The following is a 17,487-nucleotide window of genomic DNA, read 5'->3' as shown; positions in this document are numbered from 1 at the left end:
CTGTTAGTGAGGGAGGGGGTGCGGGGTTGAATAGTTCCAAGGTGGGAGTAGCCTGGCTAGCTCCGTGGATGCACAGTCCAGGGTGTTCCAGTGCTAGAGCTTAGACTTTATCACTTACCGGTAAGTTTGGTGGGTGGGGCAGGGGTCCATCTGGAGCCTTGTGTCCTTGTCGCTTGGGTGCGCTGGTGTTGGACCGGGGGCGTTGTGCTGCTGTGCCCATGCGGTCCTGGCTTCTCAAGGTAGAATCATGAGTGTGGGTGTTTCACCGGTGGTCCGTCTCACTCGTACTGGTGCGCGGCGTCATCTTGCCGTTGGTGTGGGCGGGGTGGTGGTTACCGTAGCAGCTAAAGGCCCCATACATCAGAGATTGATTGCAGCAATCGTGCAATTTGCAATCTTTTGTATATAAAAATCTTTCCCTTTTTCAATCGATTGCATATTGCACGATTGCTGCAATCAATCTCTGATGTATGGGGGCCTTAACTTTCGATGTCTTGGCAGTGGGTCAGGACCCTTCTTGGGGGAGCAATCCTGCGGCTCTCTTAGCAGATGTAGACACCCATGCGTCCGCGTGTTCCTCACTGGGTGCTGGTGACAGGCTGTGAACATGATGTTCAGCGTTCCGCTTAGCCCTAACTTCCAGCTCCAGGGCAGCTGGGTTTGGCTTTCACGGTGTTGGCTCTGGTTTCAGCTGGAGATTGGTGGGCCGAGTAGGCAGGTAGCGTCGATGTGTGGCAGCTGGTGTAGCTCTGTGTAGCTTGGACCTACCAGGACCAGTATTCACTGTCCAGTATTTATTCACGCCAGCATCACACACCACCCCACACCAGTATAGATTACCACACACAGCCACCCCACCTCACAGGCTTTCCCCATCCGCTCGCCCACCCCTTCCCCCGCACACCCTCATCCCGTTCCCTTCCCCCACCTTTCCCTCAGTCACCACCATCTCCCAACTACACCTGTGCAGCGTTACCCTTCCAAACCTTCAGATACCAATTTAGAGACCGGACACCTCTTAGGGAAGCTGCGCACAGACTACCTTCCCCGCTCCAACCAGAGCACAGTATTCATCCATTGTTATATCTTATTATTATTAATTATTATTATTATTAGATTTTTTAAACACAAGTGATGTTAGTTCCATTATCCACCACACAGAGGTGAACGTTTCCATTGGCCATTTTGAATTGGCTGTAAAAGATGTGTGAGAGTGGGAAGACCAATCGGGAGGCACAATGTCTGACAGCGGTGTCTCATTGGTCCCTTCTGCTCACACCCCCCCTTCTCACTCCTCTCCTCAGCATCACATAGGCGCAGAGCTAATAAGTGGGAGGGTAGATGTATATATTATATTATAGTGTCTGTCTAGCTCCGATATCCTCTCATTAGTGGTCATTAGGAAAACTTGTGTGTAAGGAGTAATGCTCCACCTTGTATAGATGTTCTATCTATCTATATATCTGTATGTATATATGTGTGTGTGTGTGTGTGTACCGTTCTGAGCTAGTTTTGCTTTGAAAAAACGAATAAAAGTGGACTTCTAATATCAATAATATACCCCTTTCACACTGATGCCCGGCTCCGACCTGGGATACTGAAAACTGGTTGAAGCCGGGGCTTCAGGTGACTTGCCCGGTTCAGACCTCCTGTTGGACCCGGGTTGTCGCCGACACTTTCACACCAAGCCAGAACCTGTGTCACACCAGCTTCTCTGCTCGGTGTGAACGGGGTAATAGTTATACGTGGACTTACTCTATGGTAGTTTTTCAATTTCTATACTATTGGGATGCAATCATTAGGTAGAGTTTGTATTTAGTTATTTTTTTCCCTCTATGTTGACACCGCAATAGGGGCGATTCAGTTCAGCGTGTTGTTTAATCCGACTAATGATTTCTCCTCGTACCCTCCTGAGGGTGCAAGGAGAAACCCGACTAAAGCGCTGGCCGCGAGGCCAATTTCCGGCTTAGCACGGCGCTAACAGCCTCGTAACTGGCACTTTAGTCGAAGAATGCCAGTTCTCACGGCTAAACACCCAGGTTAAGTCTTGAGAACCGCCATTTTCCAACTTTACTGCTTCCCATCGGAATAAACATCGCGGTGAAGTGAATAGCTCCGGGAGCTCTCCCTCTCAGCGCTAGCAACTCCTGGTGAATTTAATCACCCCCAATGTTAGTTATGTCGACATTAAATTTGTTCTCTGCTGAAGAATGTGGACCTTCTGCATGGACTGGTGGGTTAGGGTTAGGCTACGGGAGGGTTAGGATTGTGGGTTAGCGCTTCTACGGACCCTCCTAACCAGGAAATCCCACAGGACCACTCGGAGCATTTTGTCAACATTCTAATAATGTTGACATTACGAATGTCAACAGAATATACAAAACCCATGCTATTGAGTGTTGGACCTTTTACTATTGACTCAGTTTGCTAAATCTAGTAAGGGAACATAATGCTGAGAACTTAATACAATTTTACTTTCACTGGCTACAAGCTGAGTGACGGTGACCTGCTGACGGGAGAATTTATGAGCTGGGGGCCCGATTCAGACCCGTTCGCTAAGCTGCGTATGCATGCTATGTGCGATTATCGCACGTTTGCGCATGCGGCAATATACGCATTCGCGAGTCACTAATTGCGGTCGGTAATTGAGCGCTCGTAAGACAGACTGGACACTACTTTGAGTGACCGCGCCATTTGTGGGTGGTGACAGGGAAAGGTGCTTGTGAACGGGGGAGTGTATGTGCGAACGCAGGGGCGTCTAAACAGCATTTTTGGGGTGTGCATATTTAGGAAAGAAGCGTCATTGTACACGTCACTTGGTTGTATTTCAGCCTGCAGTGATCGCAGTGCCTGCAGCGGGGTAAGGTCTGCCTCAAGCGCTGCGTGCAGCTCCGATGATTCTCGATGGTTTCAATTGTTCAGACACTCCCTGGAGATGACGTGTGTTAAGATAGAAAGGCGGGCGTCTTTATACTTCCGGTGTGCGTTTGCTCTGCTGCCGCTCTCTAAGATATAGAGGGCGTCCTTACACCAGACAGTGCGATCGCGACATTTGCATACCCGGCCCCTTTTAGCTGCGTGAGAGCGCCGCTTAGCGTCCGGGTCTGAATGAGCTCCAGTGTACGGCCACGTCTGGACGGCCTGGATCTGATTGAGCTGTACCTGATAAATGTTGGGATCGGTGGTCTGATAACTATTGGTTTTTATATCGGTGGTTTACTGCATATTTGGGCGAAACAAAAGTCTATGTATTAATCCATATCGCAGCGTGTACGGGCGCCTTTAAGCATTAACATAAGAACCTCTCTCAGACAAAGGAGCGCTTATCTGTCCCCCAGGCTCCTGAGCAAACCGGATTGTCCATGTCTGCTGGAAGACAGGCGGAACCTGCTGAAACAGAGGCTTTAGGTTTTGCAAAGTGGCTGCTATATATATTTATTGCTGCTTTTGCAGGTTTTTTTTCCCGGTTCCTGAACTCAGACTTACACTATCTATAAGTGTAAAAAAATAATACAACATTTATTATAAGAAAATGGGGAACATTTTACTTTGTCAATATGGAGCTTGATTAATGGCCCTGAATATCTGGGAGGTTGCATCTGAAATATTAATGGGTGCTGCAAGGTTGTTGACATGCTCAGGAATGTAATTATAAAGCAGCAATTCCTCATAGCCTTTTTATTTATTTATTTATTTATTTTTGTAAGTTTTCTCTGAATAACATGCTAAGTACCCTTTTAGGCATGCATGTGATGGTCTGTTCTACTAATCATTATCTCCTCTCACAATCTCCCTGAAAGGCAGACTAGTATGCCTGACACACGTGCACACACACACACACCATGTCATGTGATAGCAGAGGGGGGAGAAGGAGGGGTTGGCTGTCATGGTAGGCAGAGCTTAGTGGGGCATTCCAAAGCACCTCTGCTCACTATACATCATGTGTCATGACTGGTTGCCATAGGGCGTGTGATCAAAATGTCGACATGGACCTTAGAGTTAGGCTGCGGTCAGGGCTGAAATGCTCTGAAAACACTATGGGCCGGATTCAATTAGCCGCGAAAAAGCAAAAACTTGTAGGTGCGAACTTTTTGCACAAAAATGCATATCGTGCAATCCTATTGCATGCGCGCAAACTATATACAAAAAAAGGCGAACTGTATTCCCCATCTCTGAGCAGGCGAAAACTTGTGTAAAATCCCTGTTTTTGGCTAAAAACGTGGGGACTCTGTTCAGAACCGTTTGGACACCCTCCTTAATAACTAGGCAAAAATATTTTTTTATTTAACTTAAGCAGAGTACACACTGGACAAAATCCATTAAAAAGATCGTTCAACGATGTATCGCGCATATCACCCAGTGTGTATGCGCTGAATGACGAACGATGCGCGCTTCCGCGAGGCGATAACTGTATCCCCAGTCTGTTGTACAAGCAGCGATGCAATGCTGCAGATTGCAGCCTGGCCCCCCCCCCCCAAGCCGTCGTTCATCGTGGTCGGCATCAGCAAGTGTGGATGCACTTACATATGTCTGCATCCCTACTGGCCCTGCCACTGCCGATGTCTGCTCATACACACGTCGTCTAGTGTGTATGAGCCTTTAATAATGACATGTCATGTTGGAATCGGTATGATTTACCGCCGGACCCATGCCCGGCGGTTGGAATCCCGACAGCGGCATCCCGGCAGAGGAGGAAATCCCGATTATCCTAAGGTAAGTATTGTCTAACCTAATTCTACCCCCTAACCATCCCTTTGGGTTTCCTAACCCTAACCTTACCCCCCCCCCCCTTTCCCCTAGCCTAAACCTAACCTCCGGGGGGGGGGGGGTGCCTAACCCTAAGTTTTAGCCTTTTATCATTTTGCCACACCTACAAATCTGCATAGAACAGCCACTTGACACAATTTAAGAACTTAAAATACTTTTATTAGGTCCACTAATACTTCTATATTTGTTTTTGTATGTCCGTTAGGCTTTTTCATGGGGTACAGACTGATTTCCCCAAAATGTGCTGTGCTTTTCGCTGGTCTCACCATGTGCATTTCCGCGTCTTTTGTAATAGGATAGGGCGAATAATGGGAGCGTGCATAGATAACCCCCCCCCCCCCCCATATGGTAACATTCTGGTGTCTCAATTTTGTACAACACCCTGCCATTGAACTGTCCCCTCCTGCCACCATGATTTCTGTATGTATATGTATAATATATAGTTTTAACGCATTGTTCTGAATTTCCAAATGTCATTATGTATTTTGTTTGTTAGACGTACATTTTGTTTTATTAAGGTTTTTGTTGTATTATTGCATCTTATTTGAAGGGGCCCCTGCTGTACATCTGATTTGTGGTGTAAGGTCTGGTCACCATGGCAATTAGTCTACATGGCGATATTCCTGTCTGGTGTCGCAGGCTGGTCTTTAATAGCTGGATCCCGTACTTGGCTTGTGCCAGTGAATGACTGATGTGGTCACCTGCTGTGTGGTATTAGGTGCGGCGCTGCAGGATAGAGTCACTGTATCTATTGCTGGTTCCAGCTAGTGCACATTTCTCTCTGTACATAAAGCCATCTGCTTCATCCAGCTCAGGGGGCCACTGTAGAAGTGCATTTACATTGGAAGGTGTGTTAGGGTTCACACTCAGGCTGTATGTCTGCTGAATCTGTATCTGATTACTTTGTATTTGTCCTTTGATGGTCTGGTACATTAAAGCACTCAGCTCTGTCTCTCCTCCATCCTTTTAAGTACAAGGCCATATTGTAGTAGCATCTTTGTGGCAAACTACAGTCAAATCTAGCAGTGGTTCCATCCTGTTATATATCCAGGTTCTCAGGCCATGGAGCGGGCGGGAGGTGTATCAAACTATCTAAAGAGGACCAATGGAGAAGTTACCCATAGCAACCAATCTGCTTCCACCTTTCGTTTATAGAATGTATTAGCTAAATGTTAGCTAAACGGACTTTGGCCCTGATTCAGAGCCGGACGCTCTGACCAGAGCGCTCGCTCTGAATCAGGGCCCACCTCCATTAATATGGAGCGTCCTCCTGGACGCTCGTATAGCTGTGGGTCACCACCCACAGCATATACGAGCGTGCAGGATGATGGTCGCGATGGTCTTGACCATCGCGACCATCGAAACTGCGAGCAAAAGCCTGCGGTTGAGTTTTTCAACCGCAAGGCCAGGAGTGATTTTGGCTCTATCAGAGCTCTATCACCAAAGGGGGCGTGCTGTCAGTCAACATCGACAGCACGCCCCCTTTGATCAGACACTCCGAGCGAAGGAAAGTCCTTCGCTCGTCGGGTCTCGCGCATGCGCACGACGGAGCTCCCTCCGTTGTGCGCATGCGCAGTGCAGACCGTCGACCCACTTGCGAGCGGACAGCCGCTCGTGAGTGGGTCTGAATGAGGGCCTTTATCTCCTGTTGGAAACTGCACACTGAGGGTGCGATTCCGTTGTTAGCGGCGGCGGCTTTCAGTGCTGCGTGCCTGACTGACTGACAGCAATTAAATTGTTTGCTCCGTTCGCACATGATTAGGCGCTGACATGTGCATCAGAAGTGTGCGCAAAGTCTGCGGTTTGGGCACCCAACTGTTTTAGCCATTTTTGGGTGGCTAAACCCGGTCTAAGCGAGATAAGTAGTGGGCACCCAAAAACAATTCAGTTGCAACATTGGGCGCCCATTAATTGACACGCCTTTTAAAAACTACTGAATCGCCCCCTAAGAAAGGTCTCATATTACAGGAAAACTAGATAAAGTAAATCGATCCGCAATGGCCGCCATTTATTTAATTAACAGGCATTTATATAGCGCACACATATTCAGCGCTGTACTGCGAGTATTTCAGTCAACTAAAAAGAGAAAAAAACTCTAATCTGCCAGCGCACTCTGGACCAAATGTATAAAATATATAACTTTTATTAGTATTTATTAAAATAAAAAACTTATGAGACAAAAAAAAAAGGCGCTCCAAACAAAATATTAAAAATTATATACATAATTGTATAAATATAAAGATTATAAATGTAGAATTGAAAATTAACAACTAACCCTCTGTGTTCCAGTTATAGAAATATATTTCCAGTGGTTTTATGATCTTATAATATTTAGTAGATGATCATCCATCCTAATTGTGTTCCTGAATATTATGGATCAACTGAAGTGGCGTTTATATATAATTGTGTTCCTGAATATTATGGATCAACTGAAGTGGCGTTTATATATAATTGTGTTTTCCCCATTTTTGTGGAAAATGACTCATTTCAAATATAACACAAAATCCACACCGATAGGGCCTTGATCAGGAATTGAACTCATGACCTCAGGGCTAATCACTACCGTGCACCATCAAGAAGCAGTTTTGTGGTGAGTTTTGCAATCATTCTACCGCTCCAAAACTGCAAAATCTGAATTATACAGGCAATTTCCTTATACAATCCAAAAGCAAATTTGGACTTAATTTGTCCTAAATAAATCTATAGTGCATAAAACGTATAAGCTGATTTGTTGATTATTCCTGATTCCTCGCCGTCGGCAGGGGTGTGGATTAAAAGATCTACACTATTTAGATAGACAGTCAAAAGATCGACAGGTACAAAATGTCGACCCTTTTTTTACATTTTTTTTTATTTCTAATCCTCCAGTAAGTGCCTAACTGTCCCTTCTAGAGCCTAACCCCACGGTAAGTGCCTAACTGTCCCTTCTAGAGCCTAACCCCACGGTAAGTGCCTAACCCCACGGTAAGTGCGTAACTGTCCCTTCTAGAGCCTAACCCCACGGTAAGTGCCTAACTGTCCCTTCTAGAGCCTAACCCCACAGTAAGTGCCTAACCCCACGGTAAGTGCGTAACTGTCCCTTCTAGAGCCTAACCCCACGGTAAGTGCCTAACTGCCCCTTCTAGTGCCTAACCTCCCGGTAAGTGCCTAACCCCACGGTAAGTGCGTAACTGTCCCTTCTAGAGCTTAACCCCACGGTAAGTGCCTAACCGCCCCTTCTAGAGCCTAACCCCACAGTAAGTGTCTAACCCCACGGTAAGTGCCTAACTGCCTCTTCTAGAGTCTAACCCCACGGTAAGTGCCTAACTGCCCCTTCTAGAGTCTAACCCCACGGTAAGTGCCTAACCCTAAAAAATGTTGACCTTTTGTGTGTCGACCTTTTGACCAGATCGACCTATTTCCTGCTTACCAGTTGGGGTCTACCTAGACACAGTCAACCTTTTTTATTGTCTATTTACTGCCGTCCCGTCAGCAGAATAGGAAATTGCGCGTTAGCGGCTAAATGTATGGGCTTCTTAAGCCAATACATGCTTCTCGCCTGTCCCAGGGGGATTGTCTGTAAGGGTTTGGGAGTTTTCGATCTCCTCATGCAGCATGGCTAAAAAAATAAAATAAAAAAATATTCTTATAAAAATGCCTTCTGGAGGAGTAGTCATTCCTACTATGACGCAGCTGTGATCCTCATCCTGATTTGGCTTTTTCCAATGATGGGAGGTGTGCATCAAGAAATTATACATTCTACTGCATCTAATTAGGGGGGGTCACCTCCTGTGACCCAAGTCTGTGTAGTGCACAGTAGTTTCCAGAAGGTGGCGCAATAGCAGGTAATAGAATTAAAAAAAAATAAAAAATCCATAAATCTACCAGATTAGACATTGGAATATATTTCATGCAACACTGCCTCATGCCTCATTTCATGTATTTAGTTTTTGTTTACTTTGCTATGCACATTGTACGCCGTGGCACAGTGCCCAGAAGGACTACTCGGTGGCCCGCTGCTGTATTTTTTTTCTAATCCCTGACCTTAGTGCAGTACCGATGATGAGTCTGAATTGCCCTTAGCAGGCACACAGGATATTTCTGCAGGGTGAGTCCTGTTCGCCCTCAGCAGTGAAGGGTTTAATGACCGTTCCCATTGTGTTCCATTGTATTTTACAGAATTGCATGACAGGTGCATTTAGGAGCTGCTACTGACCTGGAGATTCCAGCTGATCTCTATCAAGTGAATTTGAAAAGACAGATGAAAGACTCACTTCCCCGCCCTTCAGTCTAAGCCAGCCGGCACCACTGCCTGTGGTAGTGGAGGGTTTTATTTATTATAGACATGAAGTCTGCAAAAACCCTTCTAATACCACTTTCACACAGAAATGAGCCTAAAATCCGGCATTTGAGTGCCGGGTCGTTTTCGTCAATCCCAGCTTGACCCCCCCCCCCCCCCCCCCCTCCTCCTTCAGACAGATAAGCAAGTTACTGGGTAAAGCATTTCTACCCGCTGATTTGCTGGTCAACATGGTTATTTTTCTGTCTGAAAGTGTCAACCCAGGTAAATACCAGTGTCGAAGCCCCCGGAATTCTGACCCGTGTTGATAAGTAAATTACCTGGTAATTTGCTTTTCTGTCTGAAAGGGGTATTAGCAACACATAGTAAGGGGCCTATACATTAGCAGATGTTTTTCTGAAAGATGAAAGACAAGATATCTATTGAAAATTCCGGTGGCTGTGCTGAACGATATCTGTCGTGTACATGACAGATTTTGGCAAAAGATGAACGATGTACGATATCGCATGACATCATTCAGGGAGTGGATTTTTTCCTCTGTAGCTGCTGCTAATATCTTTCGTCATTTACCGCATATAAACTGCCAGATAAATCTAATATCTGGCAGCGATATGCGATAATTGACCAACACGTTGGAGAGATGAAAGATTCAATTTATCGGCCTTGGGAGGGCGCATCAGTCATCGTTCAGGGTCTATCCATAGCAGATAAATTGAACAACTGAGCAATATATCGTTCAGTCATTCAATTTATCTGCTAATGGATAGGCCCCTTAAGGGCTCAATCCAATTGGGTGCGATGTCCCGTGGCAACGGCGTTAAAACGCCGGCAACGGCCCTTCGCAGCCCAACTCGCCACTGAATTCGCTTGAATTTGCTCGCTGCCCTATGGGGCAGCGAGCACTTTCAGGCGGGTACGGGCGGCCGTCAAGCACTGCCACTGTCGCAATGACTCACACACGCTAGTACATCGCACCTAATTGGATCGAGCCATAAATGTGGGTGCACACCTAGCCGATATATCTGCAGATCGAGTCCAGACACTGAATAACCATCATCTTCCTTCTGTCCGCAGGATCCGCAAGCCTGAGTTTGCGTTGCAACCCCTCCCCGCGACTGTAAGTGTATGTGCGGTTGGGTGATCGCCTGTACACACAGCGCAATAGACAGATATCTGTCCCAGACCTTAATCCCATTGAGAACTTGTGGTCAATCCTCAAGTGGCGGGTGGACAAACAAAAACCCACAAATTCTGACAAACTCCAAGCATTGATTAATGGGCGGCCATCAGTCAGTATGTGGCTCAGAATTTATACACACACACACACACACAGTATACTTGTCAAGTCTGAGCACACCAGTATATTTTTAAGGATTTTTCAATTATAACTGCACAGTAACTAAATAAAACCTGTTTTATTGGATTTGTTTACAAAATATAATGAATTAATCTTAGACTGCGCTGATATGGCTCTTAATGTGAGACAGCACAATTCACATATGTACATAAAACAGTCATGGCTCCAGAAATTAAAAATGTGTATGGGTATTCACAAATTCCAGTGTTTAAGACTTGCTGCTATATATTAATTGGGAATATCTTTGTATTTATCTAATTCAAATTCATTTTTGATAAGCGCCAGGATCAGTAGTTTTTGTTGTGGTGTTTACAAAATAAACAACTATTTGAACAATAAGGAAACAAAAATATACTTGTTTTCATTTTTAGGCAAATTTATTTAGGTAGTTTTAGGTAGTCTGCTTTCATTGAAGTGACGACCCTTAGCTTTGATAAGCGCTTTGCATATCCTTGGCATCCTATTTACTAATTTTTCCAGCTTTTGGCAATCCATTTGACTCCAGCAGCTTTGAAGAGCTTCCCAGAGGCCCTCAGTGTTGGTAGGCATCTGTTTTTGGACTTCCCTGTCTAGTTCTTCCCATAAAAGCTCGATGGGTGAAACATCTGGTGATTTGAGGTGGCCATTCCATTTTTGTTACGAGTTGAGCGTCTTTTTTCTTTAGCAAATAATTAGTACACAACTTGGGCGTATGTTTTGGATCGTTATCTTGTTGGAAACCGAAGTTCTGACCCACAAGTCGCCTTCCGGAGGGAATCGCATGACGCACTAATATGTTGTGGTACACCTTTTGATCTATTATTCAGTCGATTCTGATTAAGTCACCAACTGGTTGCCCGCGAAACATCCCCAAACTATCACATTGCCTCCTCCATGCTTAACTGTTGGCGCTACACGGTCTGGGAGAAAGCGCTCTCCTGGACGACGACGACACAAAAGCCCAGCGATGCGAGCCAAAAAGTACAAATTTCGATACGTCTGTCCAAAGCACCCTCTTCCACTGTTCCTCAGTCCAATCCTTATGCTTCTTAGCCCATGCGTACCTTTTTTGCTAGAAGTGGTTTTCTTACCGCAACCCTACCACTAAGGCCATATTCCTGCAAGCGCCTGGCCACCGTCCTACCAGACAGACTGGGAACCACTTTTCCGCAACTCCCTTCCTATTTCCGGAGCGGTCAAATGTCTGTTACGCTTGCTAGTAGTCACAATGAAGTTGTCCTCACGAACAATTGTTGTTTTTGGGCGACCAGTTCTTGTAACATTTTGACCGGTTTTCGACTTTCATTCAATAGCCCGACGCACGGCCCCAACGGAAACCTTCAACCGTTTGTGGATTTGCCGCAAAGAGTAACCTTCTTCTCTCAAAACAATGATTTGAGCACGTGTTTCCACACTTAACTCAGTTCTTTTTGGCCATATTTGACTAACTGGAGCTTTCAGGAAACTTGTTGACAATTTGGAACGTAAGAAAGCCGCACAATCACACTGATGATTATCGATTTATTTCCGATCACTTCGCGCTCACACCAGGGCCGGATGGGGCTGCAGCTCCAGGTTTTGACGGAAAAAAAAAAAAAAATGTTTTCCTGTCAGACTGCCAGCAGCCGTCCTTCGGCTCCAGCCCTCGAACCTGAGTCCTGAACTCCCTTGCAGATCCGTGCAGGCAGTGTGGTGGCCGCCCCTCCCTTCAGCTCTCTCCATATCCGGGGTCCTGAATGAGCCTGTCACTCACACTCAAAAGCTCCGCCCAAAGATTACACGGGGCGCTGCTGCTGCTGCAGCCTCATAAAGCGGGTACTTTGTAAGTGTTCTATAATGGCTACTTGATAAGTAGCATTGATGTGTGTATACTGTACTGTATACACACATCAGGGGGTGTGCTCAGACTTTTGACAAGTAAAATAAAATAAAAAAAATAAAAAATATATATATATATATATATATATATATATATAAAAGTTTTCATTCTCTCTATTTTATAGTGAGGTCAGTGGCTGGGGATGCACACATGGAGATGAAACAAAACTGAGGCTCTTGTCTGTTAATATATTTATTATTAAAGATATGTAGAATGCGTAATTGCACCAATATATAAATGTTCACACATTCAGTATATAGTATTCTGTAACATACTTAAATGCAATAGTTTTAAAACATGCCTTCAGCAATAAACAATATCGACTATAGTTACATATTATAAACAGTAACCATAAAAGACTTTGATATATTCCACCACTCATTATTTAAATTGTAGCAACTATGATGAAATAAAACCTATTTTCAGGCTGGCTGACCATCTTCTCTAGACTTCTTTAGAGAAAAGCAGACAGCATCCATGGAGATGGGTCTGAGTGGTGGGAGCCTGTCTCACCCCCTACTCACAGTAACTCTCCCCTTACTGCACTAATACCCCTTTTACAGCAAAGCATAAACCTGGGTTTTTGCTGGGTCTATCCGGATCGTAGCTCAGTGTAAAAGGGTCCCTGAAAAATAACCAGGGTCCAGTGATCCAGGAATCCAACCTAGGTAGCTACCAGGGTCTGACCCAGGATGGACCTGGGTAATGGTGCAGTGTAAACGGCGCAACCCAGGTTATCCGACCTGGGTCATGTCTAAAATGAGCGGATTGGTGGCTGTGGAGCAGTCACCTCCCACTTTTTATGCCCTCACAAGTTTAGCAGGGTAGACTTGAGAATAACCCAGATCGATGGTGCTGTGTAAACTGTGTCTGACCTGGGTTTTTGCGGAAAAGAGGTATATAAGCTTCAGTGTCCAGTGATTCTCCTACCTGAATCACTGTCTTCTCTTGCTGCTGCTGCTGCTGCTGCTGAGTTCCGATCTCTATACCAAAGTAACATCTGACAAAACACTGAAGCAGCAAACTTTGTGAAAACCAATACTTGTCATTCTCAAAACTTTTGGCCATGGCTGTACATGTGGTAGGGAATAATAGATTGTAAGCTCCACTGGGGTAGGGACTGATTTATATGTCCAAATATTGGCTATACCTGGAAGTGCTGCAGGATGTGCGTGCACTATATAAACAACTGCTAAATAGATAAAATAGGATTAATTAGAATAGCCTGCAATAATCACCTATGGACAAGCGATTTAAACATTTGGGGCGGAATTCAATTGTTTCCAGCCTCCATCATGCCCGACGGAGCTATTCAATTGTTGCTCCTGTTGGGCGCGATCAGCTGCCAGCGCTCCATTTCAGCTCGCAAACCCCAGAGGGGTGTAAGCTGAAATCGGCATAAAGTGACCTGTTTGGGCGCCCAAACTGTACTTTTCGCGATCGCGCCCAGTACTTTGGTCGGGGTTAGCCGATTTACGCTGCTAAACCCTACCACTTTGGGCGCGATCAGCGCGAAAAGCTGGAACAATGGAATAGCGGCCCGCGACCTCCCATCACTTTAGACGGGAGATCCGGGCCGCGAAAACAATTGAATTCCGCCCTTGGTATGGTGCTTCCTTTTAGCAATTTATTAGACTTTATCAGTGACAATCTGAGTGGATGTTACATTAAGTTTCTGATTTTTCTTTTATTTATTTTTCGTTGCACTGTGTTTTTTCTCCTCTACCTGCCTGGACACAGTGCATGAACGCTGCTGTATGATCCTGTCCCTTTAATTAGAGCTTCCAGCCTGGGAAGCGGAGCCAGCTTGTACTGTGGTAAACAGAGTCTGCAGGATGAAGTGAGATTAGCATATTAACAAGGTGTATGCTAATGCCTCACCCAGACTCCTCCCCTTCGCCCCTCCTTCCCTCTCTCTCTCACTGACTGAATGGAGACAGGAGTCACAGGCACACACAGTCACGTTACTGACCGTCTCCAGCACTTCTCCCAGGAAAAGGATGGTCCTCGTCTCCGGCTGCTGCTGAGGAATGAGCAGGTTGTGCCATTGGCAGGGTATCCTTAATGCCCCACACTCGGGAGGAGCAGGATCATTCCCGGTGCTGTTCCTGCATACACAACCAGCGCAGCAATGCAGTGGAGGATCCCATTCTCTCCTGTGCTGCTCCCAACCCCCGAGCGCTGAATTGGGACATTGTATCCTGGCTGCTGGCTTGACATTCCCTCGGCTGGGTGTATGTTGTTGGAACTGGCAGGCCGGCTAGGCCCAGGAGGGACAGGTGCTGTCATCTATATGGAGAAGAGCGGCTGCAGTCCTTTTCCAATATGCTGGGCTAAAGGTATTTACCCATCCAGACGGTAATTATAGCCCAGGAGCCTGGCGTAAGCACTTCTGTGCTGAGCTCATTAACGTTTGCATGTGGAAAAGGCTGATTTTATTCTCACACCTGCAGCTCCCGAGAAGCTGGGATTCAGCCTGATGAGAAATTCTAATTCGCTTAAACTTGCAGCAGGGGGTGTCGGGTCGTTAACCCCTTGCGGGTCCTGTTACTAGGTCTTTGATTCAAATCCTGTTCCCGAATAACCGTGTTCGGTTATGAGGGGTTAATGCATGCACTTTGGCAGACTGGGGTCGTTGGTGCTACAGCATTAACCCTTTAGCAGTCTAAACTGAGGGTGCAGGGCACGCAGTACACACTAATCTGCCTTTGTGTTGTCCTATGGAAGATCCTGTTTTTATGATGAATAAAGAGGACCCAAGATATTAGACTCAGGGTAGCAGGCAGCTGTCTGTATATTCAGAAACAGCGATTTATGGCCGCTGGGTGATCGGTCTAATGACACCCCCTGAGCTCTACGGCGCTGCATGTAATATTCATGGGTGCACGTTACCTAGCTCTTTGTATAATACAGCTGTTACTTACATTTCTAATGCATCACTGTAAAAATCAATGATGTGATTTGTAGTGTAGTGAGTGAGGAATACTGCGCTATCAGGACACAGAGGCCTGGACTTACACCTGGATATATGCATTCCGGCAGCCCATTACACGGGATTATAACCCGCACACACAGGGACATCCATTGCGGGGAATGACGCTGATATTTCTCTGAATGCCTTGGACTGTAAGGCGGCACCTGTCTGTAGATTAAACAGGACAGGAAGTAATGATATGAGAGCTGATATTATGTGTATATTGGTAATAATATATTTCCACACATTTGAGAAAATGATTATGGTATATTACTGTGTGTCTGTGTGTGATTATGTATATAGGGCCAGATGTACTAAGCTCTGGAGAGCGATAAACCACCAGCCACTCAACTCCCAACTGTCAATTTTCAAGCACAGCCTATAACATGATGGTTAGGAGCCGAGTGGCTGGTGGTTTATCACTCTCCAGTTTATCACTTTTCATAGCTTAGTACATCTCCCCCATAGTGTATGTGTGTGTATATGTGTGTGTGTGTGTGTATGTATATGTGTATGTATGTATGTATATATATATATATATATATATATATATATATATATATATATATACACACACACACATATACATATATATATAATCTATCACACAGCTCATGCAGCTGTGGTTTCGACACATTTATGCGAATTTGCTATTTATTGAATGAGGAATTTGATAGTTTACCGGCACCTGGAGCCAAATACTTTGCAATGCAACTAATGAGTGTTTTGTGGAATGTCCTGTGTAGCCCTTCCTGAGAATTTCTGCTCCCAGCAGCCCTCTGTCCGCCTGTCTCCTGTTGCAGATAGTTGTATTTTACACACTACAGGGTTGTGGAGTATTGAGACTTGTTACGCTAATGACAGAAGACCAAGCACAGTCTCCCATGCCCTCTTGTACCATTCTAGTTCCATGTATTGAAGAGAAAATGTGGCTGGTTCCTGGACGTGTAAAGGTTAAACAATGGCCGCCAGGCTCAGTGCTGTGATCTGGCCAGATCAGGACTAGTCTGCAATGTGCTAATTAATGCCAGCGGTAAAGTTATCTTACATTGGAGTACTCCTGCTGTCAATTTGTTCTTAGTAAGTAAACCACAATACTGCTACTTTGATGCAAAATTGTACAGCAGTTTTGTAATAAAACCATTTCGTTACTGCATGGCTGCAACAAGGCTTCCTGGAAATGAAGAGTACATCGGGAATGAGGTTCAGGAGTAACCATTAATTGGATACAATCCCCCGACACGATATATATAGTGCATTAGTTTGGAGATTGCGCAGTGTGTACGTCCTATATCGTGTGTTCTGGGATTTGGTGAAATTAGGACGACTGTTGCATTATTTGTTACATCGTATAGTGTGTACCCATCTTTACACTTTATTTTTTATTTGCATATATCCTGAAAAATAACGTGACGGGTACAGTTGGAGTGTATTCACTTGGACACACAGTGGACGTGGTGTGACCCGCCACTGCTGGGGGTGCCTATGTGTGTCTGGGGCAGCAAGCTGTATGGAGGCTACTTTAGGAGGAAAATAAATTGTTCTTGCTGCAAAAAGTGGTTATAAGGTGCTGGTAGATCGAATAACGATTGACGTGTTCATTTTTTGTCTTTGTCGTCTCGCATACAAATGTTTGTGAGACTGTTTTTAGTTGGTGAGAGTGATGTCATTTCAGTTGCTGCCCTCAGGGAGCGGAAAGACCTGACACACCCCACATCCCGCGTGTATTCTGTACTTTATAGGTCCCCCTTATCTTTCCCCGGCCAGGAACATGGCCGACAACAGTCACATGACTGGTGGTACAGGACCAGTGTGATGTCACAGTGGCCTCTGCTACACGTTGGGCATGCCAGTGTCAGAAAGGGTGCGATGAGGCTGTGTACAGGTTTCCAAGGCAGTCCCTAATGGTGGAACAAGTCAAGGTTCATGTTCTCCCCATCCTGACAGACTATATAAAGGTCATGAATTACCCAGTAGTACATAGATGGCAGTATGCATAAAGCGTGGTATTGGCGTGTAGGGGTTAACGCCCACGCAGGTTTATGGGGAGGTTCTGCCGCGCTTGCTTATTTTGGATCCTTGTTGATAGGAGGATTTGTTTGAAGTTGCTCAGAGATGTTTATTTTATTCGTTCAGATCCAGTCCAACCTCATTTTCTCTCCAAACTCCTGTGAGTAGTCATTTATCTTGTAGTTTTACCTTCAGAGCCCGGCGGACCTGGAGCCCAGCACTAAAAGGCACACATCCACTAG

At 45.5% G+C, this 17,487-nt stretch overlaps 1 protein-coding gene across 13 annotated transcripts in view; it reads left to right on the top strand.

Moving 5' to 3' along the window:
• The window catches only part of PTK2 (protein tyrosine kinase 2), a 263,844-nt gene that overhangs the window by 64,541 nt on the left and 181,816 nt on the right, over nt 1-17,487 (top strand). For 4 of the 13 annotated variants that reach the window (XM_088448062.1, XM_088448056.1, XM_088448057.1 and 1 more), the window contains exon 1: nt 14,208-14,600. The exons of 4 other annotated variants lie outside the window; for them this stretch is intronic. In XM_088448062.1, the coding sequence (XP_088304188.1) occupies nt 14,498-14,600 (103 nt within the window). In that variant the 5' untranslated portion in view covers nt 14,208-14,497. Of the gene's footprint in view, nt 1-14,199; nt 14,601-17,487 lie in introns of those variants that run through there. 5 more of the 13 variants (XM_088448065.1, XM_088448063.1, XM_088448064.1 and 2 more) reach the window with 2 other exon arrangements.

This window comes from Taudactylus pleione, unplaced genomic scaffold (genome assembly GCF_031769625.1).
Source record: "Taudactylus pleione unplaced genomic scaffold, aTauple2 ptg000450l, whole genome shotgun sequence".
Taxonomy (NCBI): Eukaryota; Metazoa; Chordata; class Amphibia; order Anura; family Myobatrachidae; genus Taudactylus; species Taudactylus pleione.
The sequence above is the reverse complement of the archived record's forward strand: the minus strand, read 5'-3'. Positions and strand labels throughout refer to the sequence as shown.